Source organism: Pelodiscus sinensis, chromosome 1 (assembly GCF_049634645.1).
Source record: "Pelodiscus sinensis isolate JC-2024 chromosome 1, ASM4963464v1, whole genome shotgun sequence".
Taxonomy (NCBI): Eukaryota; Metazoa; Chordata; order Testudines; family Trionychidae; genus Pelodiscus; species Pelodiscus sinensis.
This window is the reverse complement of record NC_134711.1, coordinates 199314641-199334452: the sequence shown is the minus strand read 5'-3', so window position 1 is coordinate 199334452 and position 19812 is coordinate 199314641. Positions and strand designations below refer to the sequence as shown.

Here is a 19812-nt window from a genome sequence, read left to right as displayed (position 1 = left end):
GCATGGAGTTCGAACTACGGGGCATTTAAAAATATTTAAATCCCGGGCTTCATTTGCAAGTTCAAATGCCTACATTAGCCACCCTAGTTCAAACTAGGGTGGCAGTGTAGACATACCCTCTGAGACTTTAAGGGATTTTGTATGTGATAGTATCAAATTCAAAAAATGTATTATATTTGAAATGCAACTTCCTATAATAAGCTTCATTAAAAATAAATGGAAACAAAATGCTACTCAACTGGAACTAGAAAGTAGCATTATAATCAGGAAATAGTTTCATAATCTCCCATAAGCAGGTTTTAATGAAAAGGTATTTGGTACTGAAAACCTTATAATTAATGTAATGTAATCTAATCTATTCTATCTATCCTGCATTGAAATAAAAAAATAAGAGATTTTTAAACCATTCACAACATCCCAAATGTCAGCACACTCAAATGGCATCCTATTTTTTATACCACAAATACAGCCTCAAATACAAGACAGCTGACAGATTTACTGAGCCCACGGGCAAGAGGGTGAGAGCAGCTCTGCACTCCCAGAAGGCACAGGGCTGGGGACAGCCAGCCCTCAATGCCACCAGCCCTCAGTGCAACATGCCATCTCCCCCACCCTCCTCCAACCAACCCTCACGGCACCCAGAACCACTGCAGCCACTCCACTGTCGCAATAGCGCTGTTTCGAACTGCTGGACCCCATGGCAGTTACTTCTTCTGCCCCTGCCACCCACCCATCAGAGGGCCTGCTCAAACATGTACACAGGGTTGGAAACGTGATTGTTTTGTGCAGAGAATTTGGTCATGGTTAAGATTTTGATTTAGTCACAGGCATTTTTAGTAACACACATAGACACATCACGGTTAAAAAACAAAAAGTCATGGCCCATGACCTGTGCATGACTGGTACTACAAATACCTGTAACTCAACCTTAGGGGCAGGTGGGGGGCACTCCCGTAAATGTTGCTGCTCTGGTGGGCATTCTGGCAGACACTGCCGCTGCTGCTGGTTGTGGTGGAGGGGGGTGGCCCAATGTTGCTCCTGGTGGAAGTGGGGGAGAATGGCTACTGCTCCTACTCCTGGACCACTGCTTCATGGCAGCACCTGAGACTAGCTGTCTGGGGCCGCCCAAGCAGCAGCCAGTGCAGCTAGCCTGAGCAGCCCTGAGGTCAGCTGCACCACCCACTGCAGAAGTCATGGAGGTCCCAGAAGGTCATGGAATGTTTTACTTCCATGACCTCCATGAAAGAGTCACCGCTTTAGTCATGGTTACGTTTAAACATAATGTGAGAAGAAGACCTGAGGGCAGGAGGAGGACAGGCACTTAGATACAACAGATTATGCTATGAGAAGAAAGCTCTTAACACACTAAAAGTCACCTTCACAACACAAAGACACTTGGCCAGAGAAGCATACTGCATCATGGAACAGGCTCCCAGCCCTCTAATCCTCACCCCTTCCTGCCATTACCCTGCACCTAGTGGGTGCACTCACTCTCCTTCTCCATGGCTCCTACTGCTGTGAGGAATGCAGGGGTGGCCAATCACTGCTGCCATCCATAGCCAGGGCCCCCCGGGTAATATCTGGATCTGCATTCGCTTGGAGAAAGAGGGCGAGTCAATGGTGGGAAGGGCTTGGGATCTGGGAGCCTCCCCTCTCCCCACCTTTGGTCTGGGACTCCCAAGGCAGATTACACAACTGTTCCAACCCGGGATGGCCTGCTGGCCGGGATTTTGAAATCCCTGCTGTAGAGTGGTTAATACGCCACTCCATCTTGAAAAGCCCCCTTATAATATGCAATAACTACTTATGCTATCCAATTTATTCTATGCTGTATTTGGCTATGATGCTCAGAATATCATCCCAGAGCACAAGAGCTTCATGTAAGCCGCCTTGAATATTTTAAATAAAGAGACGGGGTAAAAATATTTTAAACAAATAATAAATAAATAAATAAATAAAAGCTTGTCTCTCTCACCAACACAAGGTGGTCCAATAAAAGATATAACCTCACGCACCTTATCTCCATCATATATATAGAAACTCTTGCCACTGAACCATATACATGTGGTGTTTTACCCTAATATTGTAAGCTACGATAAAGGTATCGTCACACAACTATTGCTACCCTGCAGCAGTGAGACTGTATGTAGTATTTCCCTTCCCACTAAATATAAACAGGCAAATAAGATTTTAGCAGAGTTTTGCTTTTTGGAGTCTTTGGAAACGGGTCTATCTAATTACAATGAATTTGGATCACAAGACAATACAAAATGTTTATATACTGTATTTATAAATTTGAAATCTAGATATGTGCACTTAGACAATAATGTAATGATAAATAAAAGTTCTTCATATTTTTCTCACAAGCCATTTATGCACATTGCAACTAAGAAAAGGGCATGTTTTCCATTTTCTTTGGATGAATCTGCTGTCTTAGAGAGAATAGTGAAGATCTATGAGACCTTGAAAAAAGATCATGCGGAACTAGTCCAGATTTGTGAGGGAAGAGGTAAAAAGAGCTAAATGGATCTCAATTGATTTTCAATCCCCCTGAAAGCGGTTAGAACTGGAAGGCCAGTACCAGCTATTGCTAACAGCAGTGTTGTTTATCTTGCTTGGTATGTTTAATGCATCTAAATGGTACTCTTTGTTAAATGGTTATTCTGCAAAGATTAGACTGAAGCAAATATGCCAGTGAATGATTCGCCTTACACAACACATTAAATATAATAAAATGCATAGAAATTAAAGCAAGAATCTTATCCTCGCCAAGGCCTGGGTTTCTACATAATGAGAAGCACCCATAAAGCCTATGTGCTGCTGACAATGAAGATTTACAATACTGGTTTCACACACAGACCTGTGCAAAGATTTCTCTGAACATTTGTAGAAAAGAGTAGCTTGCAGCAGACAATTTTTTTAAAGTTATGTAAACCTTACAGTTAACCAAAATATCTATCACAATCTATACAATGTGTAGAGGCAAATAAAATGTACTAAAAGATACCAATATGAATTCCAAACAATATTTGTGTGTGGGGGGGCAGGTTAGATGGTGCCTAACACTTATATCCTATGGGAAAGAAAGGAGTATGGACTTTCTCCCTTGGACAATATGTGAAAGGACCAAAGGGAATTCTCTCAGGTGTCTATGTCTCCATAGAGGTGAGGAGACGTAAAAGTAAGCAGAGCCATAGGCCCATTTCCTCCATGAGTCATCTAGCAAGGCTGAGTGGATGGGGTGAAGAAGGAGGGTGCATCACACCAAGATGGTTTATTGGTGACCACCCTGTGAAATGAAAGAAGAGGCTATGAAGTAAAGTAAAGGTCATCCAATGTCTAGGACCTGGGGCCTGTCAGACATCTGAGGGAACTGGAAGAGAGTTATGACAACTGCTGGGAAGAAGAGGGTCTGTAAGAAAACAGGATCAATGAAGACAACGCCAAAGATTTAGATAAGCATCTGTCTTGGATAACCATCACATGGTGCTGGTATAGCACTGGAATGGAATTTTGTAACTAATAAGCCAGTTATAATAAATGTATGTTATAGTAAAAGGATTGGATTAAACTTAAATACAAGATGTAGGACTCACACAGGGCCAGGTAGCTTTAACTTAGCTCCAGCTCTGTTTGATGTTAGCATGTTAAAGTGAAGGGATGGAATATTGTAATACATAGTAATGCTAGTGTTAGATAAAGCTTTGTAGTAGATAAAAAGAAGTTTAATGTTGAAAGATTTTGTTGTTAAAGTGACTTAGAAATACCCCTTTGCTTCATGCTGCAATTCTGTAAATGTATTGTTTGTGTGAATGAGAGAGATAATGTTTTAAGAGAGATAAGTGTGAAGGTCAGAGGGGCGGGGGGCTAAGGACTCAGAAGCACCAAATAATTATCAACTAACTGAAAGAAATCAAAAGACACAGACTACTCCGGTAGACTGATGAACCCCGAAGCTAGAGGAAAGCACCCCTTGACAGGGACCCAATCACAACTTTTGCAGGAAAGACAACATCCCTGAGGGGTCGTCAGCATACTGATATCAGATGACTGTGAAAACAACTTCTTCTCAATAAGCAGGAAGATTGTTGTAGGAAGATTGATGTGATGCTGCATGACTAATTATGGCCTGACAAGGCAAAACACATAGACTTGCATGGGAGGAAAATCCTATAGAAGATGGGGTGTGTTGTATGGTTCTTCGGGTTCTGTCCTGCTAAGATCAAGACCAGGAGGGGCATCAGACTGGACTGACATGGACCCAGCTCCTAACCTATCTGGCCAATAGGTTGAGCAGAGCAACAACAGACTGGTAACTATTCCATCAGAAAGAGTAAGAGAAAGAATAAAAATGCATATGTTACTTTGTTATATTGTCAATAAATGCAGTGTGTTGGCTTAACCCCCTGAAAAAGATCCCGTGTGCTTCTTATAAGCACAACAGTGGTTATCCAAAACAGATGCTTATCTGAATCTGGAGTTGTCTTCAGTGGGATTAATAATCAGGGGAATTAATAATCAAGAAAGGAAAAAATAGGACTAACAGGTGAGAAATGTGAAACAATTTGAATGCCTGGAAGATTGAACATTTATTTTAAATCAAAAGTCCCCATTTTCCCCACCTCTATTTGTGTCTTTCTGTCAAAACTATAAATATTGTCATCATCTCCATATTTTACAGTAAAAAATGTACAGGGCTTCTCTATCCAAAGACATTTCTAACAGACTGTGTTACATCAGTGAGGTCATGTGCTGCATGCCCCTAATGTGAGCATGCTATAAGTAGGAGTACCTGCTCAAACAATTTTTGTAATATACCACTGACTGAAGACTACTGAAGACTGAATCCCTGATGCCCCCTGCTTTTGCAATAAGAGCAACGGAATTAAACCTGCATTTTAATCCATGGCAGCATTCAAGCTTAAATAAAGCTTGATGTGAAATCAAGGCAAGGTTAAGAATCAGGTCAATATTTCCCTTTTGCCACAAGACTGTGCAGCATTTTTATGCTTTTAAAATATGCTGAAAAGAAACCTGCTTTTCTACATATATTCTGAATGTAATAGAACGTTTCCTGGTAACTGTTTTACTAATCTGCTAGATCAACATTTTAATATTTATGAAACTAATGAAATTAACTTTTATATTTTATATGAAAGCCACAGAGCAAAAAGGATTGGGGTTTTATTTTAATCACAAATGTGAAAGACTAAATGGTGGTTGAAAGTGTACAGCAGGCAAAATGGTTCCTTTTGGCCAGTATGCAAATCTGTACTTAATTCAAGTGGAATTAGGTGCTAATTGCTCTTTGTACCATTTTTTATATAGAGTGCAATAATTTGGTTTCATCTGCTTAGCACCTTACTTTTCAAGTGATCTGTGAAAATTAAGACAATTTTAACATAAGGTGGAAATACTGTATATATGACATTTCTGTTTTACATTAAATTTTCATAAACTGTGTAATGTAATTGATTGGACTTGTTTTAATTCAATGCCAAATGAGATGAAAAAATAATAGTACAAATTCACTGGTTTCTAAGAGTACGTCTTGCTGAATTTTACATAAGTATGAAATTTATCGGAATAAAGAGATCATTAAATATTATCTAGCATTAAGCCAAACCTTTTTTGACTGAAGAAAGCTGAAGCTACCATATAACAACCCAGCCTCTGCATATATTTTTTCCTATTCTATTATACCTGGAGTTTCTCTTGCTACTGAAATTACAACACAACTGAACAGAAAATCCACAAAATGACAGTTCGAATAAATTCCATTCATGTAGGAAGCGACTAAAAGGTGACATGTCTACTTGGAACATAGTGCTGATTGTCTGAAGCCCCTAATAACCCGAAGTCAGTTTTTAGGGAATAGCTGTCAACTTCATCAACATCAAAACCATAATGGGCATAATTGTTACACCCTTTATTTATTATTTAACTATATGCTGAAGCTCCATTTTGTATGCATGATATTTTATTGGTATAAGGAGACAAGGACCTCTTTGTGAGAGCATGACAGATCAGAATGATACAGACTGTCAAGTGCAGTAGAAATAATGTCACTTCTGAACTGAGAGGTGACAGGGAAAAAATAATACAAGGGAAGTCCAGCTTACAGGATAAGCTTACATTGGCTTTGCTCATGCTATATCTGTTCAATGGACAAAGGCTCTAATTTAGCAAGATTCTTGAGCACAAAATCTAATTATAAGCCATGAGGAGCCTCACATACTGGGGCTACTCAATATGGTTATGCATACTCTTAAATACCTTCTAACCTAGGGATTCAACCAAAAAGGACTTTAAGCTTTGAGTCATCTTAAGAGCATGCTTAATTTTAAGTGTGTTCTGAAATCCTTCTATCATGGGGATCACTAATCACCACTGAAGCACCTTCTTGTGAATCACCTGAAAATTAGCTCTGAATCAGACTGACAATCCCTCCTTTGGTTACTTGCCCCAGGGTGTGTCTGTCTTTCTGAAGCAAAATACAGGACTATATAGTCACTACTGTTTTCCGCTTCTGGGGTATCAAAGTACCTCTGAACAAATTGTCTCAGGCAATCTTTCACTCCAATACCCAGATGTCCACTTATCATGAGTGAAGCCAAGTTTCTCACGGTCCCATAAATTTTACTTATAGCTACCAGTCCTAGCTCGCAGTGTTCTGTGCTGTTATTTAGCTCTAATTTACCCCTAAATGTCTTCTAAGAGCCCAGTAAACAATGGAAAGTATTGGTAAAGCTGCTAGGCAATATTGACCTCCTGTGATTTGGCATATTCTCTAGTTTGGCACCAGTCAGGTCTCAAGGGTGCTGGACTAGAGAAGTCCAACCTGTAATTTAAAAAAATAAAAATTGCATCTATTGTTGTCACCTCTCAAACCATGAATATCATTCCATCTTGTTCTTTAAAATCTCAGGAGCACTGTCCCACTTGTTTAGGATTTATCACCTGTTTGGGTCTACTAGTCATTAAGCTAGACTGTGAACTCTTGATGACAAGAGCTTTACTATATGTTTGTTTTCATACTGTCTACACAATTGGACCATACTCCTGAATAAGGCCTCTGAATGGTACTGGAAAAATCACTAACATAACTCTTCACAAAATTGTCTTTTTATCAAACGTATATCTTTTCTTTAACAATAGCTGTTTTTTCCACCATTTTTTCAATATATTCTACAATGAACATTTAGGGGATTTTTTTCCTTTGATCTATGACTTTTCCTTGCCCTCATCTTTCTAATTTTTCAGTGCTAAAAGAAAATGTGTGTGAGTGGGGAAAATAAAAATCACTGAGAGAGGTAAAGGAAAACTGAAATGGTCTTGAAACTTTAAATTCTTCTATTTTTAAATAAACATTTTAAACCAAACAGGCTTTCAAAAAAGAACAAAATGACTTCCAAATTTTTCAGATTAATTTTTTTTGTGAATTTTAAAACCAGCTCTAATCATGATCCAACTGAAAGTGAAGTGCTGTGTTTGCATTATGGTAAAAAGTACATGTAATATGTATAATAAGCTCCTCTGTAAATATGAACTCTAAATATTTGTCCAGCCCTAGTATGAATGCACCAGTCAATTAAAATCCCATGAAATCAAAATGCCTATAAAAGAAAGCAAATTCTTCTCGCTGAAATGAGATATTTGAAGTTTAAATGTTGAACACTCATTAACAAATTAGTGTTCTTGTATGCAACCCACTTACGTCACAAAATTGAGTAACAATTCAGAATCTAAAATTAGTTATCAGAACATGATCTAGAATTATAATGGACAAAACTCATGAAACTAAGCTATTTGCTTTGTCTTTCAGTGTGCTTCTTTTTTATCAATGACATTAGATATGTATTTGTTTATTTTGAAATGCCCCTTTGTGGCCCCGTCTCCTTGGTGGTGGGGTGCACTAGTGGTTAGTTATGGAATTATCTGGCAGAAAAGGGTAATCTTGCTGCTGATGCCCTGGCCTAGCAACTCTGGCCTGCTATATTAATATATTCTTTAAGTTTGGGGAGTAGTCCCAAGAGTCCAGGTTCCCCCCTTTGTCCCAGGGGTGTGGTTGGACACTTACTTCCCTCCTGTGGCTGGTCAAGTGGATGGGATTTGGTTTGTGTCCTGCAAACTGTGGAACCAAGCTCCTGTCTCCTTGCTTATCAGCCCCTAACTGAGCCATGCTCTTTCCTTTTATACTCCCTCTAGTCCTGGCATTGGCTTCAGGTAAAGTGGGACAGGGGGAGCTTGGCCAAAAGGCTTTGTTTAACCCCTACAATGCCAGCCCCTCCTATCTTCACTCTTTCATACCCTTCCATCACAAAAAAAGGGAAATAAAATATTCTCAACATCTGGTGAATGCTTGTTGATTTCTTTTGCCCTATGTGAGTAGACTGATTTCCTGGCATTTTTTGTCATGCTGGCAGTCTCTAGCTAGGTTTGCCAATTGTTGTGCATTGTAGACGACATTAAAACCCTATACTTACATTCAATCAGTTTACTATAAAGATCTGTACAACACTTACAAATATTCTTTGTATTACACAGCCTGTATTAGAAGAGAAACATCATTTGTTGTTTACCATGTAGAAAAAGTTCAGATTTCAAAGATAACGATTCTGCATAGGACCAACATATCTCCTGTAATGATTCTAAGTAGTTTGTATTGTAGTACACTATTTGTAAAGAACTAGGCTACAACATACACCTGTGCTTCACTTATGGACACAGAAAAGAAGCTTGTTAAATTACAAATCTCTTTAGAGGATGTTCATAGATAAACTCTTTTCTATCATTTAAATGAAACAATATTTTTAAAAAGAGAATATGCTTGACATTTTTAAAGCTGACATGACTCAAGTATCATGTCAGTTATATGACAGTAACCGCAAGGTTGACTATCTCATGCCTGATCACAGAAAGGCAGTTTGTCTGGTGGTTAGTGTTATGAGAGAACAGGCTTGACATAACCACAGCTATTTTGTGATCCCAGCCACTATTACCAGAAAGCAAGAATGCCATTTCCTCAGGAATAATTTGGCCTCTGACTAAGCAGACAAAACAGCTGCACAGCTGAAGTGTTCTGATAAGGGTAGGGAAAGTGACACATTCATGAGAATGAGAGGGAGTGTAGATAGCTCACCTTGGATCTGGGAGACTATAAGTTTCTTTCTGGGAGCTTCTTTGCTGATGACTAAAATTAGGAGTTATTTGCTGATGCCCCAGAAATTGTTAGTACATTAAGAGTTACTATGAGTTCTATTATTTGTTTTGAACAATCTATAAAGAGATTAGTTAGAGTATGAAGTTGGAAGAAGTTTGGAGAGAAGAAAAGAGAAATTTCAACAAGCTACAAGATAGACATTCAACTTCCTAGAAGGAAGGCTGTCCACTGGAAACTTGCTGCTGACCACTCGACACTAACTCGGACTTTGGGGTGCTCTAGAGTACTGCTATTCTGACAAGTGCTTCACACTTAAAAAAAAAGATTGAGTAAAAGAACTCATGGGTGTATTAATCCTTTATTGTAAAGAAGTATTTATTTATGTCCTGAAATCCCCCCCGGATTATAGCTAGAACATGGACCTGTGAGTAAGGCCTCCTCAATTCTAGTCGCGTTCTCTGCTGTTACTTTCAATTTACATAGTTCCTTTTATTCTAGAGCTCCTTCCAAGCATTAAGAGCCTAATTGTGGCCCCTCTCATCTGCCGTGGAGAGGAGTGGCTTACTTTGATGGGGTGCCTGCCCCACACAGGGCTCTCAGGGCCCATGGCTCGGGATATTAGTTGTAAGTTCCTTCACATAGCCATGAGTATGGGCATGTACTTGGTGCAGTTTCATCCCATCCCTGCGGCCTGTCCTTTTGTGCATGAGGGAGACCCTGATGCACGTATACGTTGAAGACACCAGGTTGCAACACTTATTCCAGCTCCTCCTAGATACTCTTTTTTGTTTATGACTGCTCTTTTCCCCTCACTTTCTCATATACATACACCTTATGTGTGGCCTCACAAAGTTGCGGGACCTCCTCATCCACCTCCTCCTAGCCAAAGTGACCATTTGTAAGACCAGGTAGAGGATGTTGGCTGTGACTATGGACCCTACTTCTGATTCTTCCTTTGCTCACACATCTGGGCAGAGTTCCTCTGAGCAGAATCCACTGGCTCCACTGATTCTGTCCAGGGTTCTCTGTTCAATATCACTTTCAGGTTCTCTTTTTTGACCCTCTTTTATCAAAGGGAAAGTATGTTGGTGTGCGGAAGCTGGAGTGGAGCACTCAGCTACAACGGGAGGGGTGGTGTGCTGCCAGCCTGGCTCCTGGGGCTTCCTGCAAGTTTCCGTGCTCAGCAGCAGGCATCCAGACAGGCTAACATAGTTGGCTGAGGGTGTCCATACCATCTGGGACTGTCATAGCCTTGAGTTTCCTCTTTCCTGATGCCTTTTGAGAGGAGTGCTGCAGCTGCACCTGCTGGGCTCTTGTTGCTTTTCTTCTTCCTGCTTCCTCTGACTAGGGAGTGAGGGAAAGTGCAGAGCTTGCTGTATTCTTCCTTTCTGCCCCTCCCCTGGGCAGCCAGGAGTGAGAATAATGCAGCAGACAGTGCACCATCCCTTGACCCCTGAGAGTCAGAGAAAGTAGGAAGAAGAAAAGCAACAAGGACCTGGTATGTGGGCTACAAGGCCCCCAACCCCTGACTTCACACACCCAGCCCCCTGCCCTTAGCTCTCTGCACTGCCTACACACACCCTTCTTCAAGCCTCCCATGCCTCAAGTCCCCTGCCCTGACTTCTGCACCCCACCTCCACCTGCTCTGAGTCTCCCCATACCTCCAGCCACCATCCCTGAGCCCCTCCTCATACCTTCCAACCTTGACTCTTGCACCCCCACACTCATCACTACACACATGTAGCCCCTAAGCTTAGCTCCTTGCCCCAAATCCTGCACTGCCCACATGCTCTCTGTTCTGAGCCTCTTCCCCTCCCCCACCAATCTCTTAGCTTGTGCATTTCCCAGAATCCAGGACTGGACTCTCAGGGTTTTATAGAGTCTGATGTACATGTGTCCTTAGGAATATGTGCCTCATTACATTTCCATAGGGGACAGAAGTCATGTTACTTTTAGCTGTACATAAAGTATCAATTTGTGCAGGTAAAAATAATTGAGTTTCTCAGTAAAAAATCCACATGGCCTCAAATATATTGATGTTACTTCCACATCCCCTTCAACACCAGACAAGTCTAGCACCCATCTGATCATAGCTGTGCCAGTCCCCATTTGTCACAATTTGGAGAAATACGTATGGCTCCTTTGACTCTGACAAAGAACAAGACAACGCTTCATTCCTGCTCCCAACTTGCTTGATCTCAAAAGGTCAGTTTCTTTCCTTCCAGCAGGCTCGTCTCAATTTAATAGGCTACCCAAACAATTAGAGTTATCTTAAAGATAAAGGTTACCGGGCATAGGGAAAAAAAATAAAGAGAAAACCACAAAGATACTAAAAAGAGTAGCAACTACTTTACAAAACAGATTAATCACTTTGAAAAGCATAGCTAACCACATTGTATGATTTGTTACAGAGTACAGTAGTTAAGCAAGTGGCTAACACTTCATTTATTGGAAAATTTTGTCTGAGCCAGAAGGTGCTGTCTTATCTGTCTCTTGATGTCTGAGACAGGTGTGTATCAAGCTATATGAACCTTTGGTTTGTTATATCACTACAGAGCCAAGAGATATAAAACCAGATCCTCAGCTCATGTAAAGCAGCATAATTCTGACAACATCAATGGAACTATGACACTTTATATATTATAGGAATCTGGCCAATAGATCATTAAGGTTTGCTACTCTTAAATCCATCAGTATTTTGGCATTACTTCATCTTGGACAAAATCCCTAATAGAAAATAACAAGCATCCCACTTCAAAGCTGCATGAATAAATATGAATTAGATATCTTTTGTCCCTCTGAAGTCTCACATCTTCAGATTCCCTGTGCAGGCTCCTGTTGTATGTCAGAAAGGGGGCAGAAGTCTGAGAATAACTTGCTCTTGAAGCCTGTATAACTTATAATAGTGATATGTGGCTTTCTGTCTTCATTTACTGATTAATGAATTTAAGAATTAATTACTGCCTCTGAGCTAGGGGACCTGATCCAATAACTAAAAGGTGGTAATGTTAATAGTAAAATATTAATAACAACAACAATAACACTGCTCTAGAACATTTGGATCATGTGGTTTGGTTCTAACTCATCTATTGTTAGAACGAGTATACTGTGTTTTGTAACTAATTGTATCATTATGTATTGGGTGGTTAGGTAAAACTTCACTAACGCCAGTGGGTGTAAAAGCTGCCCTTCATTCAAAATAAACATAAAATGCATGAAAGCTTCTCTATGCAACAGATAACTGAAAAAATAGAAGCCACACCCCAAACAAACCCTATACAAGACTGGGATCAAAATTCAGCCATCCCAATAAGTTTTGACTGAGGCCTGAATGAAAATACAGGGGTGTGCGGTTAGTTTTTGATGGAGCTGTATGCGAGACGGGGGGGGGGGGGGGGGGGGGGGAAGGAAAAAAGCCTTAGAAACACAAGCACACAGACAAGGCAGCAAGGAAGCCCCACAGAGTATTTGAAATGAGACTCTGAAGAAAAAGTTAATACAGACAATGCTTTGGGTTAACAACAATCTGGAAAGAGGCTTGGAATGGGGAATAAAGAAACAGTCTCTTGTTTGATTGCTACTGTGCTCAGGAAACAAGATTTTGCGTACACTCTTTGTAAATAAACTGGACTGAAATAAAGACACACCTGATTCAGATTATCAATTGCTTCACCTAACAGAAATAACACACAAGATGCTGAATACTGGCTAATAGGTCAGGTCTAGAGAGGTAACAGTAGTGTGAAGGAAGCCTGAATTGAAATTTATTCACATGCACACAATAAACTTTTGAGCTTTAAATTCGATTTGATTATACAGAAGAAAAGAATTGGAGAAATAAGGATAACTGTGTCCTTCCAACTTTCAGTGACAACAGTGGAAAAAGAAGAGAGATTACAGAGAAATCGTTCAATATTAATAGACATTTAAAAAAAAAACAACTTCAATTTAGGCAACCAAATGAAGGAGCCATTTTTTTAAAATTGCTCAATCTCCAGCTGAACTCTCTTGAAAATTTGGGCTCAGTTGTGGGAACTGAGCTCCTATGTACATATACAATCAGATTTCCCAAACAGTCTTCGATTTATAAAAGACAACAGGAAATTCTCTTACCTTAGCAAACTGAGCATTTACCCATTTTGTGAATGTTTTCTTTTGAACATCTTCTCTTTCATCTGTAAAATAAATATAAAGGATTTATTATTGCTGCTTAACTGAATTACAATATCATCTAGGTTTCCCCAGAGGGAAATTTTAAAAATCCCTAATATTACTATAAATGGTTGTTTCCAGTTATGAAAGTTGTATATAATATTTGATGCTATATAATTAAATAAAGGCTCAGTCTGCACTGTGCAGAGTGATGTGAACTATGCAACTTTTAGTTTGTGCCAGCAGTCCTCACGTAGGGGATCCAGACTACATACTCCTGTCATCCACGCTCTGTGGCAGAGTCTCAATTCGTTCAAAGTTATCCTTAAAAACCAATATTATTTTAGAATGTCAAATAGACTGCCAGCCACATTAAAAGAAATAAATATGGACCATCTAAATGAGGGTTGAGATGTTATTTTAGTACTTGGACTGCAGGACAACAAAAACTCTCTTCTTAAAATGGTTAAATATTCCTACTCATATTGTGCTTGCTATTCTGTACATTTGTGATCTAGAAAAGCATGGCTGTTTAGCAAACTGCTGGGAGCCACTTTCTAAACATATGTACTACAGCATTCCATGTCAGTGAGAGCCAACACACACCAAATAAGGGATTTGTGCTTCTTGACCTTGCCTTCCTATAAAACATTTTCGACGGCCTACCAGTCACAGAAAAGTGTTTGGCCAGCACAATGCATCCATAACTAGTATGTTCTTCTCATTAGAGCCAATTAGAAGTGAATGTCTGATCACCAATCTAAGTAGGGATCATCAGCGGGAGTCTGTACTGCATCCCTAGGAAACAGCACAGAGTTTGTAAGGTGAAGGGCAATGGGAATTTAAGGTGGCTTACAGCCTCCTGAACCTGGGCTGATCTGGAGGCTAGAGCTGTCTAAATTATGGCAGCTTCCCTGGGCTGCCTGAATGGACTGCAATATTCCCTGCAAACCCTATAGCCCTTTCTCACAATATAACCTCTCCTAACATTAATCCTTCCCCATCAGACCCCATGCATCAAGGCATGGGACTCCATGGAAGGCAGCTTTCTAGCTGAGCTTACAAGGCTTGTGCCAGGGGAATCCTTCCCAGGCAGATCTAGGGCTCCAGGCTACTCAATCCCTTTTGCCTTGCAGAAAAAGACAAGAGTGGGTGCTAGCATCTCACTACTAGCTTCCAACATAGCTTTCTGTCCACAAACATGAGAACTGTAGTGATGATGACTGAGCATGGACACATGTAGGGAAAGCAGCATATCGGAGTTATGCTCTAGGTTAGGTCGTCACACAAACAAATTAGTGGATTCAACCTAGTATCTCATGAGTATTTGTCCATGTCAGAAAATGACCAGAGACTGTTCTGTAAGTTATAACACGTGAGAGTCTCTTTGCTTGAATACTTGGATACTTGGAAAAATCGTGTTTTCATCGATGTGAACAGTCTCGCCCCAATGCAGATTGCAACTTTTCCATGCTGTCCTGTTTTGTGTGATTCTTGTCTATGTCATTCCATGAATCCAACATAAAGAATTATTGCTTGAATATCAGGATTATTTGAAATCAGAACTGAAGTGCAAAGACAGGAGTTTTATGGGGAGGGTGGCACTGTGGCTTGTGTTAAATGAAGCTACAGCAAATGCCATCTCTCTCCCCTTCTTGTGAGCAGTAAAATTCACCACATTTCAAAATAAAAAAACAATATTAATTCCAATCTTAAATGCTAAGCAAGTAATAATTTTATTGGATTCAGTTGACTCTGAAAGGTAGTTACAGATGAACTACATGAGGAATTCACAGCATTAATAATGTATTTCAATTTTTTTCCCTTTCAAGGAGACAAGCCTCAGCAAAGTTTTATGATAAAAGTGCATCTTTTGTTTTCAGAAACCCTGCTTGAATAACTTCCACTAATTGTGTCTTTTCACAGGAATGTTTTTCACCTATAACAATAAAGTATACTGATAAAGCATGAACATGAACGATAAATCTGTTTTGTATCAAAAATGGTCAGAAAGTAAAAAATGAATTCTGCATGTACAACTATGAGTAAAATAAGAAATAAAATAGATTGTGAAGACATTAGGGCCCATTGGATACTATCTATTAAGTTTTATGGCTCTTGAGTAAATTAAAACAATGTGAATTTATTTTAAGAAAGCAGCTTTACTTCATATTTACCTTTTTATTATTTTTTGTATAGGACTATTCTATGCAGTAAATTATCGTTATTTTTATAGCAGCATTTTCATCACCTTATTATACCATATGCAATGCAATACAATCTGTCGCATATCAATCTGAATTTGATGAGCAAAAATATCAAAATAATCAGTAAAAGAAAATCACCTCTCTAAGTCCCAGGATGACCTACTTTCAAAAGATACAGAAGCGATGTCTGGAAGAATACTTTCTATTATTTTTAAGCAAAACTAGTCATAGCATCTTTTTTAAACAAAATACAGTAATTACTCGTTTAACATGTGCCTGCTTAACACGTTTTTACAATAGCATGATTTTTTTAGGGAAGAGTTTTTGAATAACATGACCGTCCCCGAAATAACACGAAAATAATCAAGTGGCGGACTACTTCACACAGCATTAGAAGTTGGTGAAAACAGTAGTAATACGTATGAGCAGCTGAATACGCGTGGTCATGGCGCTCCTCCGCTCATTCACGTGTTTATCTTTGTGTTTTAACAAACCGCGATGACTGGTGTTGCTAGATACCTTGTTGTGCTAGTTATCTAATGTTGACGTTGATGACCCAACACCAACAAAAAATGAACTTTGCCACCACCACTTGAATCGCAACTCTCACCTTTTCCATTATTTTTAATGGGAAAATTGACTCCGCATAGGGTGTTTTCACTTAGCACGAACATTTTCAGAAATGCATCTATAGTGTTAAATGAGGAATTACTGTGTGTACTTTAAATTTCAAAATATAGAGTTTCCAAAGAGAGAAAAATAGTCTAAACACTTCTTGTATGTCAAAGCTTTGTAATACAATTCAACTTTTTACAACAATTTCTTGTTTACTTTCTGCTTGCTAGCCAAAATGTTATTGTTATAATAGAGGTGATTACAAACCCACCAATTTTCCCTTTGAAAGTTTTCCAGCTCTGAAAACTGATGTTTCCACAAGTATTCATGAAGTTAGAACATTTTACTATTGTGTCTGAAAAGAACCAGCCCTTACAATTCATCTCTACTGGAAATTTGCCAGTCACTAAACAAAGCTCAAAACACAGGCTATTTAAGTACAAGGTAATGTTAAGATTTGGGGGACAAACTAATGTAATCAACATCATTTTGCAAGACCAAACAAATAAACTTTAGATTTTGCTCATCACTGTACTTGGAACAATTTCATAAAAATTAAAGTTGGAAAAAGATGTATTATATCAATCAGTTTATTCTCTTACCAATGCAGGATTGTTCCCAAGTGCACATTTTTTGGAGTTTTGTCTTTTCTAGTGTTAAATGGCACTTTTTTCTTCCCTAGAGAGCTATGGGTTGAAAGTGACATTTGTAGCATCTTTAGCTATTTGTGCATCTGGCAACAAGGAAGGGTCCAGAGGATCCATCTTGATTATAGGGCACATGCCTTTGATAGTGGGTGATTTTGAGGTTGTGCAAAATGCTTTCCTTCGTCCATCAACATTACCTGCCTTTTTGCTGGGTTGAATGTCGTCAGCAGCTACTTATACAAATGCTGCTCTCTCCCAGACACCTGAGAGATACAGAAGATGATGCTCTTTGCACAAATAAAAAAGGAATTGTAGACCTGGGTATCTTGCATATAGTTAATTTGATGTTGTATCACAAACTCCCACAGCAGCTCCACATAAAATGATAAAGTAAATGAACACTAAACACATAACTGCTTCTGTTTAAATGCCTCTTAAAACCATCCCAATGAGCAGCATTAAAGCATGTTATTAAAACAGAGGATGCTTTTGTATGCGTGATTGTGTGGAGAAGAAGGGAGGCACAGCTATTATCTATGCCCAGGCTTAATTTCTTTCCCATGCTGGGCTAGTGTGTCACATATTCAGAAACTCTGTTACTTTTCCACCGATTAGCATGCATGCCATTGAACAGCTAATCACAGATTAATTAATGCCCATCGAGCTAGTAAAGATTACGGTCTCCTGAGTAATATGGGAGTTAAATCCAACCATTTGGCTTAGGCTTTCTCACAGTCCAAGCAAATGTTATGCCACTTTTGCACTTTTCCATACACAACTCTCTTCCACTGTCATCTTTATATAACTATCAGTCAAGTACTTTCTTTTCATCTCTATTATTTCCAGATGCTTGCTCTGACAAGTTTATATACAGCAATTTGTTTGTGACAGTTTCCCTCTCTAACCTACGAAGAATCAATCTTGTACTAATATACGGCACATTCTATTTCCTTATATAAAGTAGGGAAACACACAAAGACACACTTTTCCCCCTTATCCAGACTGATGGACTGAATACAAGATGTGGAAACTAAATGACATTTATCTGGATGTAGTAGAAATGTGCCAAAAACACAACCTGCCACTTCAGAAATTCTATGTTTATAATAGATACTTCAGGGACAGCCAGATGAATGCTCTTGCAGGTGTTTTTACTGTGAGACAACAAGAGTAATCAAATGGTCAGGTATGTAATTTTTAAAAAAGTCCCTGGATAATATACTGTGTCTACTACACACGTCTCTTTAAAGCCATGAGCCAGAATTCCTGTGGCTCTCAACTTCACCATTTGGTGAATCTAAAAATGAAACACTGGAAATGTATCAAATTTATCAAAGTAATTATGATGTGCAAATTTGTATTTATTTTCCCAAGCAAAAATATCACTTGGGCATTTAGTTTGAGGTGTTATGGTTATTCGATTGCAGTTTAGGCACTCTGATAAAGATGAAGATTCTGGGGTTCATATACGTAAATTAACAAAGTGAGAGAAATAGGTACTTTGATGATTGAAATTTATCTTGTTTTCAGACATATAACATACCAGTGCACAGATCTTACTTTTATTTTTTTTTTTCCTTTTAGCCTTTCCATCCATAAGCTATTGTTCATGGTTCAGACAAGCAGCAAAATACAGACTGTATCTCCACATCCTGAGTTTGCTAAATTGAGCATTAGATTTGAAAGTAGTATTTTTCCAGGGCAGGATTCATGTGAAATTTTGACTAGGAAATAAAAGGAAATACAGTACTAATAGAGCTAATCATAAGTGGAAGGGACAGTTCTAAAAGTTAATCAGGTGACCATGCTGATAGAGGCACAAATGGTCCAGCAAAGAATATTTAGGATCATGCGATCAGCCCTCAGTAGGGCTGAGGATGTTACTACGTATGACGAATGCTTTTAGATCATTTTCATAGCTGCTTAATGAAATTTCACATTTGCAATCTGTTACCCCAATAGAAGTTCTTTATAGTTTCCTCAAGATAGAAAAGGTTATACAATTATCATTTAATCAAACCAAATCTATCTTTTCTAAAGGAAATCTAATTTAAAATAAAATACAGCAAGAAAATGAAAGAAAATTACTTTTCAAAGAAAATTACACAGCCTATTTCGAGAGGGTACAATAAGGTAAATAAAAAACTCTGATACAAAGGAAATACTTTTAAACAACATGCTTTAATGGACACATTAGTGATTGTGAATGAGAACTGTAAGATTTCCTAATGGTTTGCTTATACAACCCAAGTCTGAACTATTTCACCACTGTGAAATGGTACAGCAATATATCAATATTATTGAAGACCAAACCAAAAACAAAACAAAAAAGCCACTCTCCTGGACAAACCAATCAAAACTTCCTCTACTTAACTTTTCTTTCTGCAGTAATCTGAATAACTTACCATTCTGTCTCTTAAGATACTGCTTGGTGTTTCAAGGCTCAGATTGCAACAGCAAAATTAACACAGGCTCTCCACATTCAGGTATGATATACACTCTGTCCTGTCCTACCCCTCATCTTCTCAAGAAGAGTGAACTAACACAAGAGGCTTGGTCTACATTAGATAATTAGGTTGGCTTAACTATGTTGGTCAGAGGCATGAAAAATCCACACACTTGAACAACACAGTTGAACTAATTCTCCATGTAGTCAGCAGTAGGTTGATGAAGAGGTGAAGTATGTAGGCCCAGGGGCGGATGAGAGTTTTGCGGGGCCCAGGGCAGCACAATTTTGCGGGCCCCCCATTTGGAGAAAAAATAGAAAAAAAGTGTCAAATGCGCAAATTAAAGGCTATTTTCATATTAAATGTGAATTGGGTAAATTTGATAGAAACTTAATTTAGCTGGATAATTTTTATTTTAAGTCATTCTTAAACAAAATTCTGCATTAATAATTAAAAATTTTCATTTGTATTTGTCTCCTCCCCCTCCTGCCTCACTGTCTCTTTCTCTTCTCTCCCTCCTCCTCCTGCCTCTCACTCATGGAGCCCAAATGTCTGTTTGGGCCCCGTGCGGCGTCCCGGCT

General features: G+C 39.0%; 1 protein-coding gene across 11 annotated transcripts in view; it reads right to left on the bottom strand.

Moving 5' to 3' along the window:
- Positions 1–19812, bottom strand: part of DMD (dystrophin) — a 2108520-nt gene that overhangs the window by 1682336 nt on the left and 406372 nt on the right. For all 11 annotated transcript variants that reach the window (XM_075916549.1, XM_075916586.1, XM_075916651.1 and 8 more), the window contains one exon: positions 13277–13338. In XM_075916549.1, coding sequence (XP_075772664.1) covers positions 13277–13338 — 62 coding nt within the window. Of the gene's footprint in view, positions 1–13276; positions 13339–19812 lie in introns of those variants that run through there.